The sequence below is a fragment of the Procambarus clarkii genome, chromosome 39 (genome assembly GCF_040958095.1).
Source record: "Procambarus clarkii isolate CNS0578487 chromosome 39, FALCON_Pclarkii_2.0, whole genome shotgun sequence".
NCBI lineage: Eukaryota > Metazoa > Arthropoda > Malacostraca > Decapoda > Cambaridae > Procambarus > Procambarus clarkii.
Window position 1 is genome coordinate 16457963 of NC_091188.1, and position 15914 is coordinate 16473876.

Genomic DNA, 15914 nt, shown 5'->3' on the forward strand with positions numbered 1-15914 from the left:
CTCCCCCGTCACCCCTCGTCCTCCACCGTCACCCCTCGTCCTCCCCTCACCGCCCAGATAAAAACGGACCTTCAACATGCCTACAATCCTACTTCACTTCTGCATGGGCAGCAAGATTCCTTGAAGAGATTTTGTATGCTGTGGTCGCCAAGGAGACATAACACCCGCCGAAAAAGGACAAACTACGCCATCACCTGGGAAGAGGGTGGAGACACCTGCAGCTCCAGCCACAGCGGGCGCCAGACCTTCACCTCACCTGACCAACTCTCGTAAATACAAGGTGGCGGCAGTGTCCATCAGACCTTCCTCTACAGTCGGTACTGGGTGCATGTCGGCAGCACCGACATTATGGGCCGCACCTCAGTCGACACCCACCATGCTCTTGGCAGCATAGTCGACACCCACCATGCTCTTGGCAGCACCTCAGTCGACACCCACCATGCTCTTGGCAGCACAGTCGACACCCACCATGCTCTTGGCCGCACCTCAGTCGACACCCACCATGCTCTTGGCAGCACAGTCGACACCCACCATGCTCTTGGCAGCATAGTCGACACCCACCATGCTCTTGGCAGCATAGTCGACACCCACCATGCTCTTGGCAGCACCTCAGTCGACACCCACCATGCTCTTGGCAGCACCTCAGTCGACACCCACCATGCTCTTGGCAGCACAGTCGACACCCACCATGCTCTTGGCAGCATAGTCGACACCCACCATGCTCTTGGCAGCACCTCAGTCGACACCCACCATGCTCTTGGCAGCACCTCAGTCGACACCCACCATGCTCTTGGCAGCACCTCAGTCGACACCCACCATGCTCTTGGCAGCACCTCAGTCGACACCCACCATGCTCTTGGCAGCACCTCAGTCGACACCCACCATGCTCTTGGCAGCACCTCAGTCGACACCCACCATGCTCTTGGCAGCACAGTCGACACCCACCATGCTCTTGGCAGCATAGTCGACACCCACCATGCTCTTGGCAGCATAGTCGACACCCACCATGCTCTTGGCAGCACCTCAGTCGACACCCACCATGCTCTTGGCAGCACCTCAGTCGACACCCACCATGCTCTTGGCAGCACAGTCGACACCCACCATGCTCTTGGCACCTCAGTCGACACCCACCATGCTCTTGGCAGCACCTCAGTCGACACCCACCATGCTCTTGGCAGCACCTCAGTCGACACCCACCATGCTCTTGGCAGCACCTCAGTCGACACCCACCATGCTCTTGGCAGCACCTCAGTCGACACCCACCATGCTCTTGGCAGCACCTCAGTCGACACCCACCATGCTCTTGGCAGCACCTCAGTCGACACCCACCATGCTCTTGGCAGCACAGTCGACACCCACCATGCTCTTGGCACCTCAGTCGACACCCACCATGCTCTTGGCGGCACAGTCGACACCCACCATGCTCTTGGCAGCACCTCAGTCGACACCCACCATGCTCTTGGCAGCACCTCAGTCGACACCCACCATGCTCTTGGCAGCACCTCAGTCGACACCCACCATGCTCTTGGCAGCACAGTCGACACCCACCATGCTCTTGGCAGCCTCAGTCGACACCCACCATGCTCTTGGCGGCACAGTCGACACCCACCATGCTCTTGGCGGCACAGTCGACACCCACCATGCTCTTGGCGGCACAGTCGACACCCACCATGCTCTTGGCGGCACAGTCGACACCCACCATGCTCTTGGCGGCACAGTCGACACCCACCATGCTCTTGGCGGCACAGTCGACACCCACCATGCTCTTGGCAGCACAGTCGACACCCACCATGCTCTTGGGAGCACAGTCGACACCCACCATGCGCTTGGCAGCCCAGTCGACACCCACCATGCTCTTGGGAGCACAGTCGACACCCACCATGCTCTTGGGAGCACAGTCGACACCCACCATGCTCTTGGGAGCACAGTCGACACCCACCATGCTCTTGGGAGCACAGTCGACACCCACCATGCTCTTGGGAGCACAGTCGACACCCACCATACTCTTGGGAGCACAGTCGACACCCACCATGCTCTTGGCAGCTCAATCGACACCCACCATGCTCTTGGCAGCCCAATCGACACCCACCATGCTCTTGGTAGCCCAATCGACACCCACCATGCTCTTGGCAGCCCAATCGACACCCACCATGCTCTTGGCAGCCCAATCGACACCCACCATGCTCTTGGCAGCCCAATCGACACCCACCATGCTCTTGGCAGCCCAATCGACACCCACCATGCTCTTGGCAGCCCAATCGACACCCACCATGCTCTTGGCAGCCCAATCGACACCCACCATGCTCTTGGCAGCCCAATCGACACCCACCATGCTCTTGGCAGCCCAATCGACACCCACCATGCTCTTGGCAGCCCAATCGACACCCACCATGCTCTTGGCAGCCCAATCGACACCCACCATGCTCTTGGCAGCTCAATCGACACCCACCATGCTCTTGACAGCACAGTCTACACCCACCATGCTCTTGGCAGCACAGTCGACATCCACCATGCTCTTGGCAGCACAGTCGACACCCACCATGCTCTTGGCAGCACAGTCGACACCCACCATGCTCTTGACAGCACAGTCTACACCCACCATGCTCTTGGCAGCCCAATCGACACCCACCATGCTCTTGACAGCACAGTCTACACCCACCATGCTCTTGGCAGCACAGTCGACATCCACCATGCTCTTGGCAGCACAGTCTACACCTACCATGCTCTTGGCAGCACAGTCGACATCCACCATGCTCTTGGCAGCACAGTCGTTGTCAGTATGTACAGAGTGAACCATCCAAGTCTTAAGTACACAAGGCTGTGTCACTCACAGGCTTGTGACTGTCTTCACCATGCACGCTGACACGAACATCAGTAGCACCCATTGGAGAAAATTCAGACGCTTTGAAAATGTTCATCTCGATCTGATGCAGCCATCAACTATTCTTTTTTATTGTTGCCGCCAGAGGTGGCTAGCTTATTGTTCATCCCCATACTCGTCCTGTAAGCGGTAGTGCAAAATGGATTACAGAGGGCACAAAGGTTTTTATCAGACCTCAACGGAGATTATTACATTAATAATTTCATCTATCCTTCACACCTTGTAATTACAATGTCAGCTAGTTATATTGTGTTTTATTTCAAGAGTTATATATTTACAGTAAATCATTATACATTAATGGTAGGTCTTATCACTAATTCATAGTTGTTTGATCAATGAAGATATTAGTCAGAGGGGATCTGCTGTTTTTATTATTAGTCTTAATTAACAATACACTACTTGTCGTTTATCTACTGGAAGCGAAATATGGACACAGTGCAAGGATTTCAGGTATTTTATCCTTAGTAATAAGATAGGGTGCCATATCATACAACATGAGCTTAGATTTATCTCTAAATGGCTCAATTTTACTACATTCCAAGATATAGTGTTCGAGTGTGTGTTCCTGTCTTTGTCCACACACTTTACACTTTACTTCATCTAGATCCATATACAAGCCGAACTGCCAGAGATACCTGTAGCCAAGACTTACTCAAGCTCTGGCAACGTCCGTTAGTCTGCAGATTTTGTTACTTGCCCCATACACGTGCTTTACTTGACACATTTCATTGTGATAAATAATGGCCCTGCAAGTTCCAGTTTGCATTGTTCTGCTTTCTTCAAATTCATCCAAGAGTTCTCGTCTAATGACACTTTTAAGGGACCTATTTGATAACTCAAGATTCCGTTCAACACCTTATTTACTGCAATCTTAGCAAGGGCGTCAATTTTGAGGCTCCTGCAGGCCAATGTGAGAATGAATCCACAACACCAACTAGGCTGTGGCAAGGTGTCCTGGTATTCCACACCGAAAACAATTCCAGCGCTGGCTTGAGTAAGCACAATGAAGGGTATATTTTAGCACTGAAACCGTAGATAGAACACTCCAAGCAAAGACCGTCCACGCAGTGTGGGTGCCATTAATTAAAGATACCCTTCTCTAGGACAGATGTTATCATGTTCCACCGAATATGCCATACCTTACCATATTACTCGAGGAGACGAGTAAGCAGCCAATCAGGCCTTTCAAATGATGCGCTCTGCACTGCTACATACATCATCGTTATGCTGAGAGTCCCAACAGTCATCATTCCTGTCACCATCAGCTAATGGTATGGATTTCCAATATAATGGTCTAGGAAGTCTTCAGAGGTAAAATCCGTCCTGAAATTCACCAACACAACACCTGAATCTGAATACCCAGGAGATCTTCCATCCTGTCGTTTAATAAGTCAACAAATGCAGTTTCAGTAATTGTGTAGTTCACAGGTATAGAAAATTTCAGACCAGTCAAAGTAGATTGCTTCAGAGAAGAAGCATGACTGCAGTCTGACCCCTCCCCCCACCCCTCCCACACTAAACGGAACAAAACTGAAACAAGTGGCGAACACAGCCAACCAGGGAGGGAAGCGAGCATCAAGTTCAAGTACGTTTATTGAGACTATAAAATACATCTTAAAGGGATAGAGTAGCTTCGGCTCTAGTGAGGAGCGAACAGGGAACACTCGCATCCACTGACAATTTAAGGCCTATCAAACTCTTGTGGTTTACTTAGTCTTCTACAAGTGCTTACTGACCAATCAGAAAGCATTTTTTTTAAGTTCTGAGGATATTCCAGACCTAAAGAAGAAGACTCTCAGTGTGCATATATTAAGAGGTGGAGAACACTCTGTTTATATACCCCTGTTATGAAGTCCTTTTGCCAATGCTTCAAGAAACAAATCCCAATATCCAATTTTGTTTCATTTCATACATATATTCAATACCTTTTGTGCCGCATAAAAGTAATAATTATAACTTCCACATCTCTTTCACATCCAGATTTGGCAATTTGAACATTACCTAAACTCAGCCTCTTCATGAATGATGTCTTGACGCGGTGAATGGGTTCTTTCGTGCTGATTTTGAGTAGGCGATATTGTGACTTTGGTTTCCCGCTTTCGTTTCTAACGCTGCAAAAACTAAATACACCCAGTGGTTGTCCCATCACTGCTGTACCCATGCCTGGGAGACCCACATAATCCTCATCTTTGCTTCGTTTGGGCGTTGAACCTGCCTTGTGGCTGCAGCCCGTCCTCATAAACAAAGGCCAAAATCCATTCCATCAACCCGCCACACCCCCTATTTATGAATGAAAAATGGTTTACACACGACTCTTAACTGATGACGTACGTACACTTCTTGAACAAGTGCTTCACTGGCGACTTTTGTTCGAACCACAACGCTGTAAATGCTTCATCCACGTACTACAAATACAAATAATCGCCAACAGAACCTAAACACCCAATCTAACCTAATTAATCCCTAAATATACACAATAAGCTAATATTAACACATAAATTTTTATTTGAGAAAATTTCAATTTTGAATGAACATGTTGAAATTGATGAATACGTCTTTGCGGTCGACCGCTGGACGAGTTGGTGGCTATGGCCCCAGAGGAAAGCACTTTTTTTTAGTGGAGAAAACGTGTAAAACATGATGGTCAGTGAGGGCCACCGGAATCAATTAGCTAGTGTGGTATGCTAGGATGGTCAAACTTGATTCAATTGGGCAATGCCCAATTAGAGGGACCTGGCTGCCATTCAGACCCCAAAGTGGATACATGCATAACTCTTAGCTATACTCTCCATGTTAACCATGAGGTTGCTAGTGTGCCTGTACCTTTTTCTGCTGATCTGTCAACCCTGCGGATCAGCAGCTCTGGCTGCGTTGGGCCCCGACCTGGCTCTGTCCTCAGTTTCTTTTTCTGATTGTTTCCTTATCACTGCTTTATCCTTGGCAGTGACGTGTTCCACATGGTGACAAGTTTGTCGCCCTAACTTGTTTATAAAGGCATGGTGATACTGGTGTTCCTTACTGGCTCACCATAGCCCGTACTACTGGAACTTCTTGTTCTTAGTAGCTGAATCAAAAACAACTGGTGTTCCTCCTCGCAATGGTGAGGCCTGGCGTCGTAATCACCCATCATTCCTCCACTTTCCGACCAGAAACGTAAGCCTGATCTTTTTCCTCCCAGGAAATAACAAGACCTCGGTCCTTAATCTGGCCATCTCTCCCGCTCTCGTTTCTGAGTCACTCACAATACCTCATTATGGATGTTGCCAACATCCCAATTTGGTGCTTCCCTCGCTCTAGAACTCGCTGCTGTTTCTGGCCTTCGTAAAGCTCACTTTCATCAAGTGTTCTCAGCAGTCACCTTCTCCCTCACCAGGCTCTTGTCCGTCTAAGGTCTCTACACTTCCGACACTTTCTTCTCTATCAACTTTATCGATATCCCCTAACCCCAATTTCTCTGATAACATTCTGGGTCAACTCTCTTATTTTGTCGTTGTCTTAATTTCCCGTTAAAATAATTTTTTTTCATCACCTTGTCTATTATTTAGTTAAATAAATTAAATTTGGATTCTAATTGGATTAAGAACATAAGAATCAAGGAAACTGTAGAAGGCCTATTGGCCCATACAGGGCAGCTTATATATATATCCACCTATACTTATTCATATATATGTCTAACCTAGGCTTGAAACAATCAAAGGATCCTACGTCTTTTATGTTACACGGTAATTAGTTCCACAAATCGACAACCCTGTTACTGAACCAGTATTTACCCAGGTATGTCTTCAATGTAAACTTATCCAATTTATACCCATTGTTTCGTGTTCTTTTAAATGAACTTACATCATTTTTAATTCCCAATTTTATCCACTAATGTAAAAGTATTCAAGATCTGATACTTGGCGCTCGGCCTGTTCACTTTTGCGGTTATAACCTTTGGTCCTCTCCTCCATTTTCCCCAGTTCTACTATAGCTGAGCTGCTTTTTTATTCCAGAACAATGCTCTCTTTCCTACTCTTGCAGACGACAAGTCACAATAACATGGCTTCGTTATTACTCACAATTTCTTACTCCTGTTTTTCAGCCATGAATCTATTTCCCTTCACCTCACGTGTTCGTGAATAAGTGATATATCAGCTGTTCCTTTTATTTCCTTCCAAATATTCGGAAATTTCACCTTGATTCCGAGCCTCTTTTTAGACATCATACCATAGATATTTTTCCTTTTATGGGATTTTAAATGTAAAACTACCTATTGGAGCGATATTCGTACATGTAGCTTACGACCTCTTCCAGCACCTTTCTATTCTCTCTTCAACCATGTCTCTCTTGAATGTTGGGGAAGATGGCCCTTGTCAAGTCGCTCACAGCACTCATTCCTTTGTCGATCATTTACTCTGTTTCTTTATTCTTTACACTGACCAGACAAGGCTTGTTCTTGACCTCCAAAACAGTGACCATTTTCCCATCATCTTATCCCTCTTATCACGAATGGTTCTTGCAAGTGACGATTCGTGGAATGTTCTCCCAACAGTGATCTATCTCCATTTTTAAACACCGGCACAACACCTGTGATCATCAAAGATTTCGGTACTCACAAACGAACCTAATCTTTGAGCACATATACCAGTAAATTAAAGGCGAATGAAAACAACGAAAATAAAATAGAAATATGAATAAAAAGGAGTGTTAAGAACAAGCTCATAACAGCAATCAAACGAAATAAAAAATTAATGTTCCTCTCTTTTTATGTAATAACATCACACAAATGCCAAGAAAACTTTTAACAAAAGGAAACTTCCACCACAAAATTACAAAGGTACACAGGACAAAAATAAACTGAAGACAACTGGATGTTGCAAAAAATAGATGAAAAAGGCAAAGTGTGTTCTCAAGTTGCCTGGCTACATCACGTTACGTCCACTTAGGGGCCCAGGCACTTGACAACGGAACTAACTAGCCGTGAAGATGCTGGGAGGCGGGACCAGGTCACCTGCCATCTAGAGCTGGAAAGAAAGAGAAGAAGTAAAAAATGTAGAGAGAGAGAAATGGGCTGGGGGGGGGGGGGCTGTTGCTGATCTTATGCTAAATCTTTAGACTAACTGGCAGCAGTCCCTGAACTATTCCAAAGGCTTCTGTGTTGTTTCGTTGGATATTGCATGTTTAATTTTCATGGTTTGGCATCTTGTACTAACTTCAGAGTTTCATGCAGTAGTTATCTCAGGTTCTATCTTACATCCAATTAGGAACTACCATCAAGAAAGGATTAATGTAATGTCCTTAAGAATTTCAATCTGAAAACAACTCGATTGGTACCTGTGTGTCACTGGGCAGTGTTCTTGGCATCTGGTTAAGTAATATCTACACCAACGATCTAATTCTCATTCATGAAGCTCTAACCTTTGCTGATAACATGTTCTTTAATCAATACCTTGTTTTAACCAGAGACGTAGATAATATGTAGCTGAACAAATCTTCATGTGTGGTGAAGAGGACAAGTTGACTGGTATCTTGGATACCAAAGATGAAGTAATTAAACAAATACAACAAAATTATAGCCAAAAGTCCCCATGGCTGGACGAAGTATTTTCCAATTTTTAAAGAATGTAAAGAGCTAAGTGAGCCTTTGCTTTGAATGTTTAATAAACCATTATTAATTTTGAGTTCTGTGTTGATTTTAAAGAAAGGAGATATGTCACTAGTGTTAAACAATTGTCCAATTAGCTTAAAGTTTGCTGTAGGAAAATTCTTGGAATCAACAAACTCAATAGCCGGTCGTTTACAGCCTAACAAACCGAGAATTAAGGGATTCTCAACATGATTTTACTAAAGACGTTTTCGTGTTCAACAAACTTACTCTTGTTACTTGCCAGTTTATTTAAAGTAGTTAATAGTGTAAAGGCATGCTCCATTCTACAATTTGACTGAAACGACGATTTTGACACTGTGCTTCATGCGAAACTCATTAGAATGCTAGAGGCACATGATAGCAGGAGCTTTATCCTAAGTAGAATTGAAGCTTGGTTTTTCAAATGAAGCAAAGTTTGCATTAATGAAGTCAAGTCTGTGTAGGAAAAGTTGTATGTGGAGTGTTGCAGGGCGCTCTCTTCCCAGCAAACAATTTCCAATGCTGCAACATTAGCGGAAAGTTTTGAGAACTATGGCAACGTTCAATATCAGACTGCAGGAACAGATGATAGAATGTCTGCCTCCCATGCCGGAGGTCGGTTGTATGAGGATCCTAGTAATCAAGGTGAATAAGATATAACATTCACGGTATTGTGGTAGAAAGCTTATATGACTTGGGTCGAGGATCACATACTTCTCCTGAGCTCGAGTGGCAGCCACGGAAATGGTAAGTTCCATTGGGTAGCAGTTATTTGCCTTGTGATAATTGCCTCTTCAAGGCTAGGCCAGTTTGTTAGCAAGGTCCGATTTGAATAACGGGCTGAACCATTTTCGTATTTAAAACAAAAAATTCTTTCCAAATGGGTTCTTTCCTAAAAATGGTATTTTAGGAACATGACATGCAAACGTAGTTATGTTATATTAGCTGAGGATAGGTTATATTAGGTTATATTAGCAGAGGATAGGTTAAAATCGGTTAGGTAGGTTGTTAGTTTGTTTAGTAATATGTAAGTTAGTTTGACAAAAAAGAATAAAATAAAATATAATACAGAGCTTAATCATTCCAAAAGAAACAAATTGAACAAAAATATTATTTCAGGAAAATTCAGCTTGATAGACAAGTAGGCTTGTTAGGCAAATAAGGCAACTAGGCATATATATATACATATATATATATATATATATATATATATATATATATATATATATATATATATATATATATATATATAATATATATGTCGTACCTAGTAGCCAGAACGCACTTCTAAGCCTACTATGCAAGGCTCGATTTGCCTAATAAGCCAAGTTTTCCTGAATTAATATATTTTCTCTAATTTTTGTTCATGTAAAATGATCAAGCTACCCATTTCATTATGTATGAGGTCAATTTTTTGTTATTGGAGTTAAAATTAACGTAGATATATGACCGAACCTAACCAACCCTACCTAACCTATCTTTATAGGTTAGGTTAGGTTAGGTAGCCGAAAAAGTTAGGTTAGGTAGTCGAAAAACAATTAATTCATGAAAACTTGGCTTATTAGGCAAATCGTGCCTTGCATAGTAGGCTGAGAAGTGCGTTCTGGCTACTAGATACGATATATATATATATATATATATAATATATATATATATATATATAAATATATATATATATATATATATATATATATATATATATATATATATATATATATATATATATATATATATATATATATAAAATAAATAAATCCGGCGCACTCGGAAACAATGATAGAACTGTCCAAAATGTCCCTTCCACCTTTTTCTCTCAAACTAAAGAGCAAAATAGCGTGAAACAATTTATTTTCAAATTGCATTTGTTTTTATTGTCATTGTGTGTCACAATAATGTGTCAAGCACACTGACCCTGGCTGTCACTCTCCTGTGTGTACTGACCCTGGCTGTCACTCTCCAGTGTGTACTGACCCTGGCTGTCACTCTCCTGTGTGTACTGACCCTGGCTGTCACTCTCCTGTGTGTACTGACCCTGGCTGTCACTCTCCAGTGTGTACTGACCCTGGCTGTCACTCTCCAGCGTGTACTGACCCTGGCTGTCACTCCCCTGTGTGTACTGACCCTGGCTGTCACTCTCCTGTGTGTACTGACCCTGGCTGTCACTCCCCTGTGTGTACTGACCCTGGCTGTCACTCTCCTGTGTGTACTGACCCTGGCTGTCACTCTCCTGTGTATACTGACCCTGGCTGTCACTCTCTGGTGTGTACTGACCCTGGCTGTCACTCTCCGGTGTGTACTGACCCTGGCTGTCACTCTCCGGTGTGTACTGACCCTGGCTGTCACTCTCCGGTGTGTACTGACCCTGGCTGTCACTCTCCGGTGTGTCTGACCCTGGCTGTCACTCTCCGGTGTGTCTGACCCTGGCTGTCACTCTCCGGTGTGTACTGACCCTGGCTGTCACTCTCCGGTGTGTACTGACCCTGGCTGTCACTCTCCTGTGTGTACTGACCCTGGCTGTCACTCTCCTGTGTGTACTGACCCTGGCTGTCACTCTCCTGTGTGTACTGACCCTGGCTGTCACTCTCCTGTGTGTACTGACCCTGGCTGTCACTCTCCTGTGTGTACTGACCCTGGCTGTCACTCTCCTGTGTGTACTGACCCTGGCTGTCACTCTCCTGTGTGTACTGACCCTGGCTGTCACTCTCCTGTGTGTACTGACCCTGGCTGTCACTCTCCTGTGTGTACTGACCCTGGCTGTCACTCTCCTGTGTGTACTGACCCTGGCTGTCACTCTCCTGTGTGTACTGACCCTGGCTGTCACTCTCCTGTGTGTACTGACTCTGGCTGTCACTCTCCTGTGTGTACTGACCCTGGTTGTCACTCTCCTGTGTGTACTGACCCTGGCTGTCACTCTCCTGTGTGTACTGACCCTGGTTGTCACTCTCCTGTTTGTACTGACCCTGGTTGTCACTCTCCTGTGTGTACTGACCCTGGCTGTCACTCTGCTGTGTGTACTGACCCTGGCTGTCACTCTCCTGTGTGTACTGACCCTGGCTGTCACTCTCCTGTGTGTACTGACCCTGGCTGTTTGTTCTTTTTAAGAGGACAGGTTGCAACCTGTCCTCTTAAAAATAATGTCACTTTTCGCTGGTATGTGCACTATGGCCAAATTTGGACGTAATTTGAAATGAAATCGACTCACAAAAGTGACGTACTGTTCCGTTTTCTGTTTGAGTCGTCCGGGCGACTCTCTAAGGTTAGAATAGATGACTTTCAATTCACGTTTTTTCATAACGTTTGAAACTTTGAGAATTTCCTGCCCACCTAACCTATCAGAGGACTCTTAACTTACTGTTGTTCAAAAAAAAAAAATCCCAAATTTATTTTTATTTTTTTTTTCATTTTCATATTACGTCCAAATTCGGCCATACGGGCAAACGGCCAAAAGCGACGTTCTTTTTAAGAGGACAGGTTGAATAATATCGTATATTACATTGAGATAAATCATTGATTATTTTTTAAATGATTATATTTAGTGCAGAAATTCGTCATGGGAGGGGAAGGGGGGGGGTCATACTGTCCCAATGCCTCACTATGTTTCCTCTTGAATCTTGGCTATCCGAATCAGCCTCTATCCATCTATATAAGGAGCAGGCGGCTGAGCGGACAGAACACTGGACGCGTGATCCTGTTGTTATGGGTTCGATCCCGGGCGTCGGCGAGAAACAATGGACAGAGTTTCTTTCACCCTGATGCACCTGTTACCTAGCAGTAAATAGGTAACTGGGACTTAGTCAGCTGTCACGGGCTGTTTCCTGGGGGGTGGAGGCCTGGTCGAGGACCGGGCCGCGGGGATACTAAAGCCCCGAAATCATCTCAAGATAAGATCTCAAGATAGATCTCGTACCCCAGACGAGCAACGTAACCCGTTGTCTCTGCAACGTTGGGTGAGGCTAGCCCAAAGCATCTGACCTTCATCTTTGGACTGACAGACATATTCGCTCCTGTATATTTAGAGTGTTTTGGCAGGCCTTGATGATTCTTATCTTGTTTGCATAGACCCCTAAAATTTTTATCCCACTCGGACAATAATTTAAGACTGCTATCTAGGTCGGTCGGCAGAGCGGACACCACACTGGACTTGTGATCCTGTGGTCCTGGGTTCGATCCCAGGCGCCGGCGAGAAACAATGGGCAGAGTTTCTTTCACCCTATGCCTCTGTTACTTAGCAGTAAAATAGGTACCTGGGTGTTAGTCAGCTGTCACGGGCTGCTTCCTGGGGGTGGAGGCCTGGTCGAGGACCGGGCCGCGGGGACACTAAAGCCCCGAAATCATCTCAAGATAACCTCAAGATAGGTAGTTAGATAATGGTGTACATCTTTCTTCATATAGTGGTTCAGAATGTTTAATTTTCCAAGACTATATTTATGCATTAACATAACATTTCGAAAGCCTATCGGACATCAGCAAAGTCGTGAGAACGTCTTACTTAATTTGACAAGAATTTGATGATTATATCATACTTTATAAAGCTCCTATGGATATATATTTTTCGTACGGTACGAAGTTAAAGACGCGTATCGTACTCGGACGAGATCTTGAAAATTAAGATGACAGCGAGTCATGCTTAGCGACCATCGTGTGTCAAGAATTATATTGATGAATGCTGTTCTTACTCGTCTTCTTTCGTCACTTATTTCAGTTTCCCGTTTAGAAAGCTGTTCGTGTGATACAATAGAATGTATAACACACGTCGCTGTAAGCTGTTCGTGTGATACAATAGAATGTATAACACACGTCGCTGAAAGCTGTTCGTGTGATACAATAGAATGTATAACACACGTCGCTGTAAGCTGTTCGTGTGATACAATAGAATGTATAACACACGTCGCTGTAAGCTGTTCGTGTGATACAATAGAATGTATAACACACGTCGCTGTAAGCTGTTCGTGTGATACAATAGAATGTATTACACACGTCGCTGTAAGCTGTTCGTGTGATACAATAGAATGTATACCACACGTCACTGTAAGCTGTTCGTGTGATACAATAGAATGTATAACACACGTCACTGTAAGCTGTTCGTGTGATACAATAGAATGTATAACACACGTCACTGTAAGCTGTTCGTGTGATACAATAGAATGTATAACACACGTCACTGTAAGCTGTTCGTGTGATACAATAGAATGTATAACACACGTCACTGTAAGCTGTTCGTGTGATACAATAGAATGTATAACACACGTCGCTGTAAGCTGTTCGTGTGATACAATAGAATGTATAACGGCACTCAGCACACGTCGCTGTAATTTCTTGCTCCAGTTCAATTTTCTGACCCGTTTGCTGCTCAGGACGGAGTTGCCTTCATATTCCCGGAATGGAACTAATACATATTCATATCTAATTAACTTTGCTCGCCTTCAGTCCTACCACCTGTCTGCTGTCTGTCTCTTCCGCTGTCTGCTGTCTGTCTCTTCCGTTGTCTGCTGTCTGTCTCTTCCGCTGTCTGTCTCTTCCGCTGTCTGTCTCTTCCGCTGTCTGTCTCTTCCGCTGTCTGTCTCTTCCGCTGTCTGTCTCTTCCGCTGTCTGTCTCTTCCGCTGTCTGCTGTCTGTCCAAATAAGCAGTTTTCTGTTCTTTTTGGCTGTACACTAAACGGCAATCTTTTTCTTGTGTCTGTCCAACAGAGCCGTTTCTGCTCCCTTTGTGTGACATACATTGAACAGTTAAATGTTCTTTGTATCCGTCCAACTGAATGGCTGTCTATCCGTCTGTCTGTCTGTTTATCTGTCTGCCTCTTTGTTTATCTTCAACTTTTACGCAACTAAATATTTATCTACTTTTTGTTTTGTCAATATGCCTAAATTTTGGGTCTATCATTTATTCACGAACTCGCAGTTTTTGTATTTCCTGTTTGCAAGAGTCTCATCTTTCCGGGTTACTGGTGAAGTCTGGTCCTCAGATGAACATCCCAAGCTGGGACCACCAGCTTCTAGATTGAACTCTTCGCGGTGATCGTTTTCTTCTTTTGACGGGAAACCCATCTGTTAAAGTACCAGTTGTTTGCAAAATTACTAATTATCTCTTCCAGTTCCCATTTTTTGGCGTTAGCTGCCACAAAGCATCGACGGATGATCCATGGCTAACACAAACCTCCAGACCAGCCCGAGATACGTAATTTTCCTGGAGTTCCAGTATGGAATTAATGAATGCATTTCAACGTATTCATTGTATGCATTCCTGCTTCAATGTATTCCCATTGAAGCAGGGCAATTCATTCATACGTTTTTAACTCTAAGTGGAGGGCGAATATATTCTTCGCCCCGATCTGTCGGGATAGCGGGTGTAATGAAGATAGCCGGGTGAAAATTCCAAGGGATTGGAATTTGCTATAAATTTAAATAGATCTTGTTAGTGGCATAACGCCTCAGTCCCCCCCTCTCCCCCCCTCTCCCCCCCCCTCTCCCCCCCCCCTCTCCCCCCCTCTCCCCCCCCTCCCTCTCTCTCTCTCTCTCTCTCTCTCTCCCCCTCTCTCCCTCTCTCTCTCTCTCTCTCTCCCTCTCTCCCTCTCTCTCCCCCTCTCCCCCTCTTTTTTTTTTTTTTTTTTTTTAACTAAGACTAGGATTCATAAGGGATGCCTAATAACATACCTACTGAAACTGCAAGCAAGAGCTGTTATCCTACCTCAGCTCATCTGAAGCCTACACCTAGAAACTCCTTTATTACATAAGAGTATACTTTGAATCTAACACATTGGGAACTATCATATATTTAACTTATGTGAGCTAAGTTGAAACCTACTCCTAGATGCCTATTTATTTCATGAGCCTGGTATTATTTGCTTTAGAAGGAATAGCCTTTATTCATTAAAAAACATTAGGTAACAATCATATAAGGAACAGGATGAGCTTGTAGCCAGCTGTGTGCCAGAGTCTTCATGTGAACAGTTGACCTGATCTCCCGTGTATCAATCTGTTGAGCGAACAAGTTCCAGATGCGAGTAAGTCTCGGAAGGAATGAACGCTGATGGAGTGATGTTCTTGAGAATGGCACTTCCAGCATGAGAGTGTTGAATGTTGAGAGCCTAGTGTTACGAGTGGGAACTACTGGTACTCCACGGAGTTGGGCCAAGTACGGAACTTTGAGGATATTGGCCTTGTACATAACAGTAAGACCAACAACGTCCCGACGGTGTTGCAGGCTCTGATGTTCAGACCGTTCCCACCAGACTTGGTCAAGACTAGAGTACTAGCCTTCTAGCCCGTCTCTCTACTTTGTCCAACAGTCTGACGAAAGATGGGGGGCAGGCAATCCAGGAAAGGGGTGCATACTCAAGATGGGAGCGAACTTGAGCTTCATATAAGGTTTTGCATCCCTTGCTGTCAAGAAGATATGAGATGCGCCGTAGTGCTGTAAGTTTCCTGGCT

The 15914-nt window shown here is 44.8% G+C and overlaps 1 protein-coding gene across 1 annotated transcript in view; it reads left to right on the top strand.

Moving 5' to 3' along the window:
• Window positions 1-348: 348 nt before the first annotated feature.
• The window catches only part of LOC138372562 (trophinin-like), a 23842-nt gene continuing 8276 nt past the window's right edge, over window positions 349-15914 (top strand). The window contains exons 1-3 of the mRNA XM_069338042.1: window positions 349-1528; window positions 1563-2777; window positions 9167-9233. Coding sequence (XP_069194143.1) covers window positions 349-1528; window positions 1563-2777; window positions 9167-9233 — 2462 coding nt within the window. The remainder of the gene's footprint in view (window positions 1529-1562; window positions 2778-9166; window positions 9234-15914) is intronic.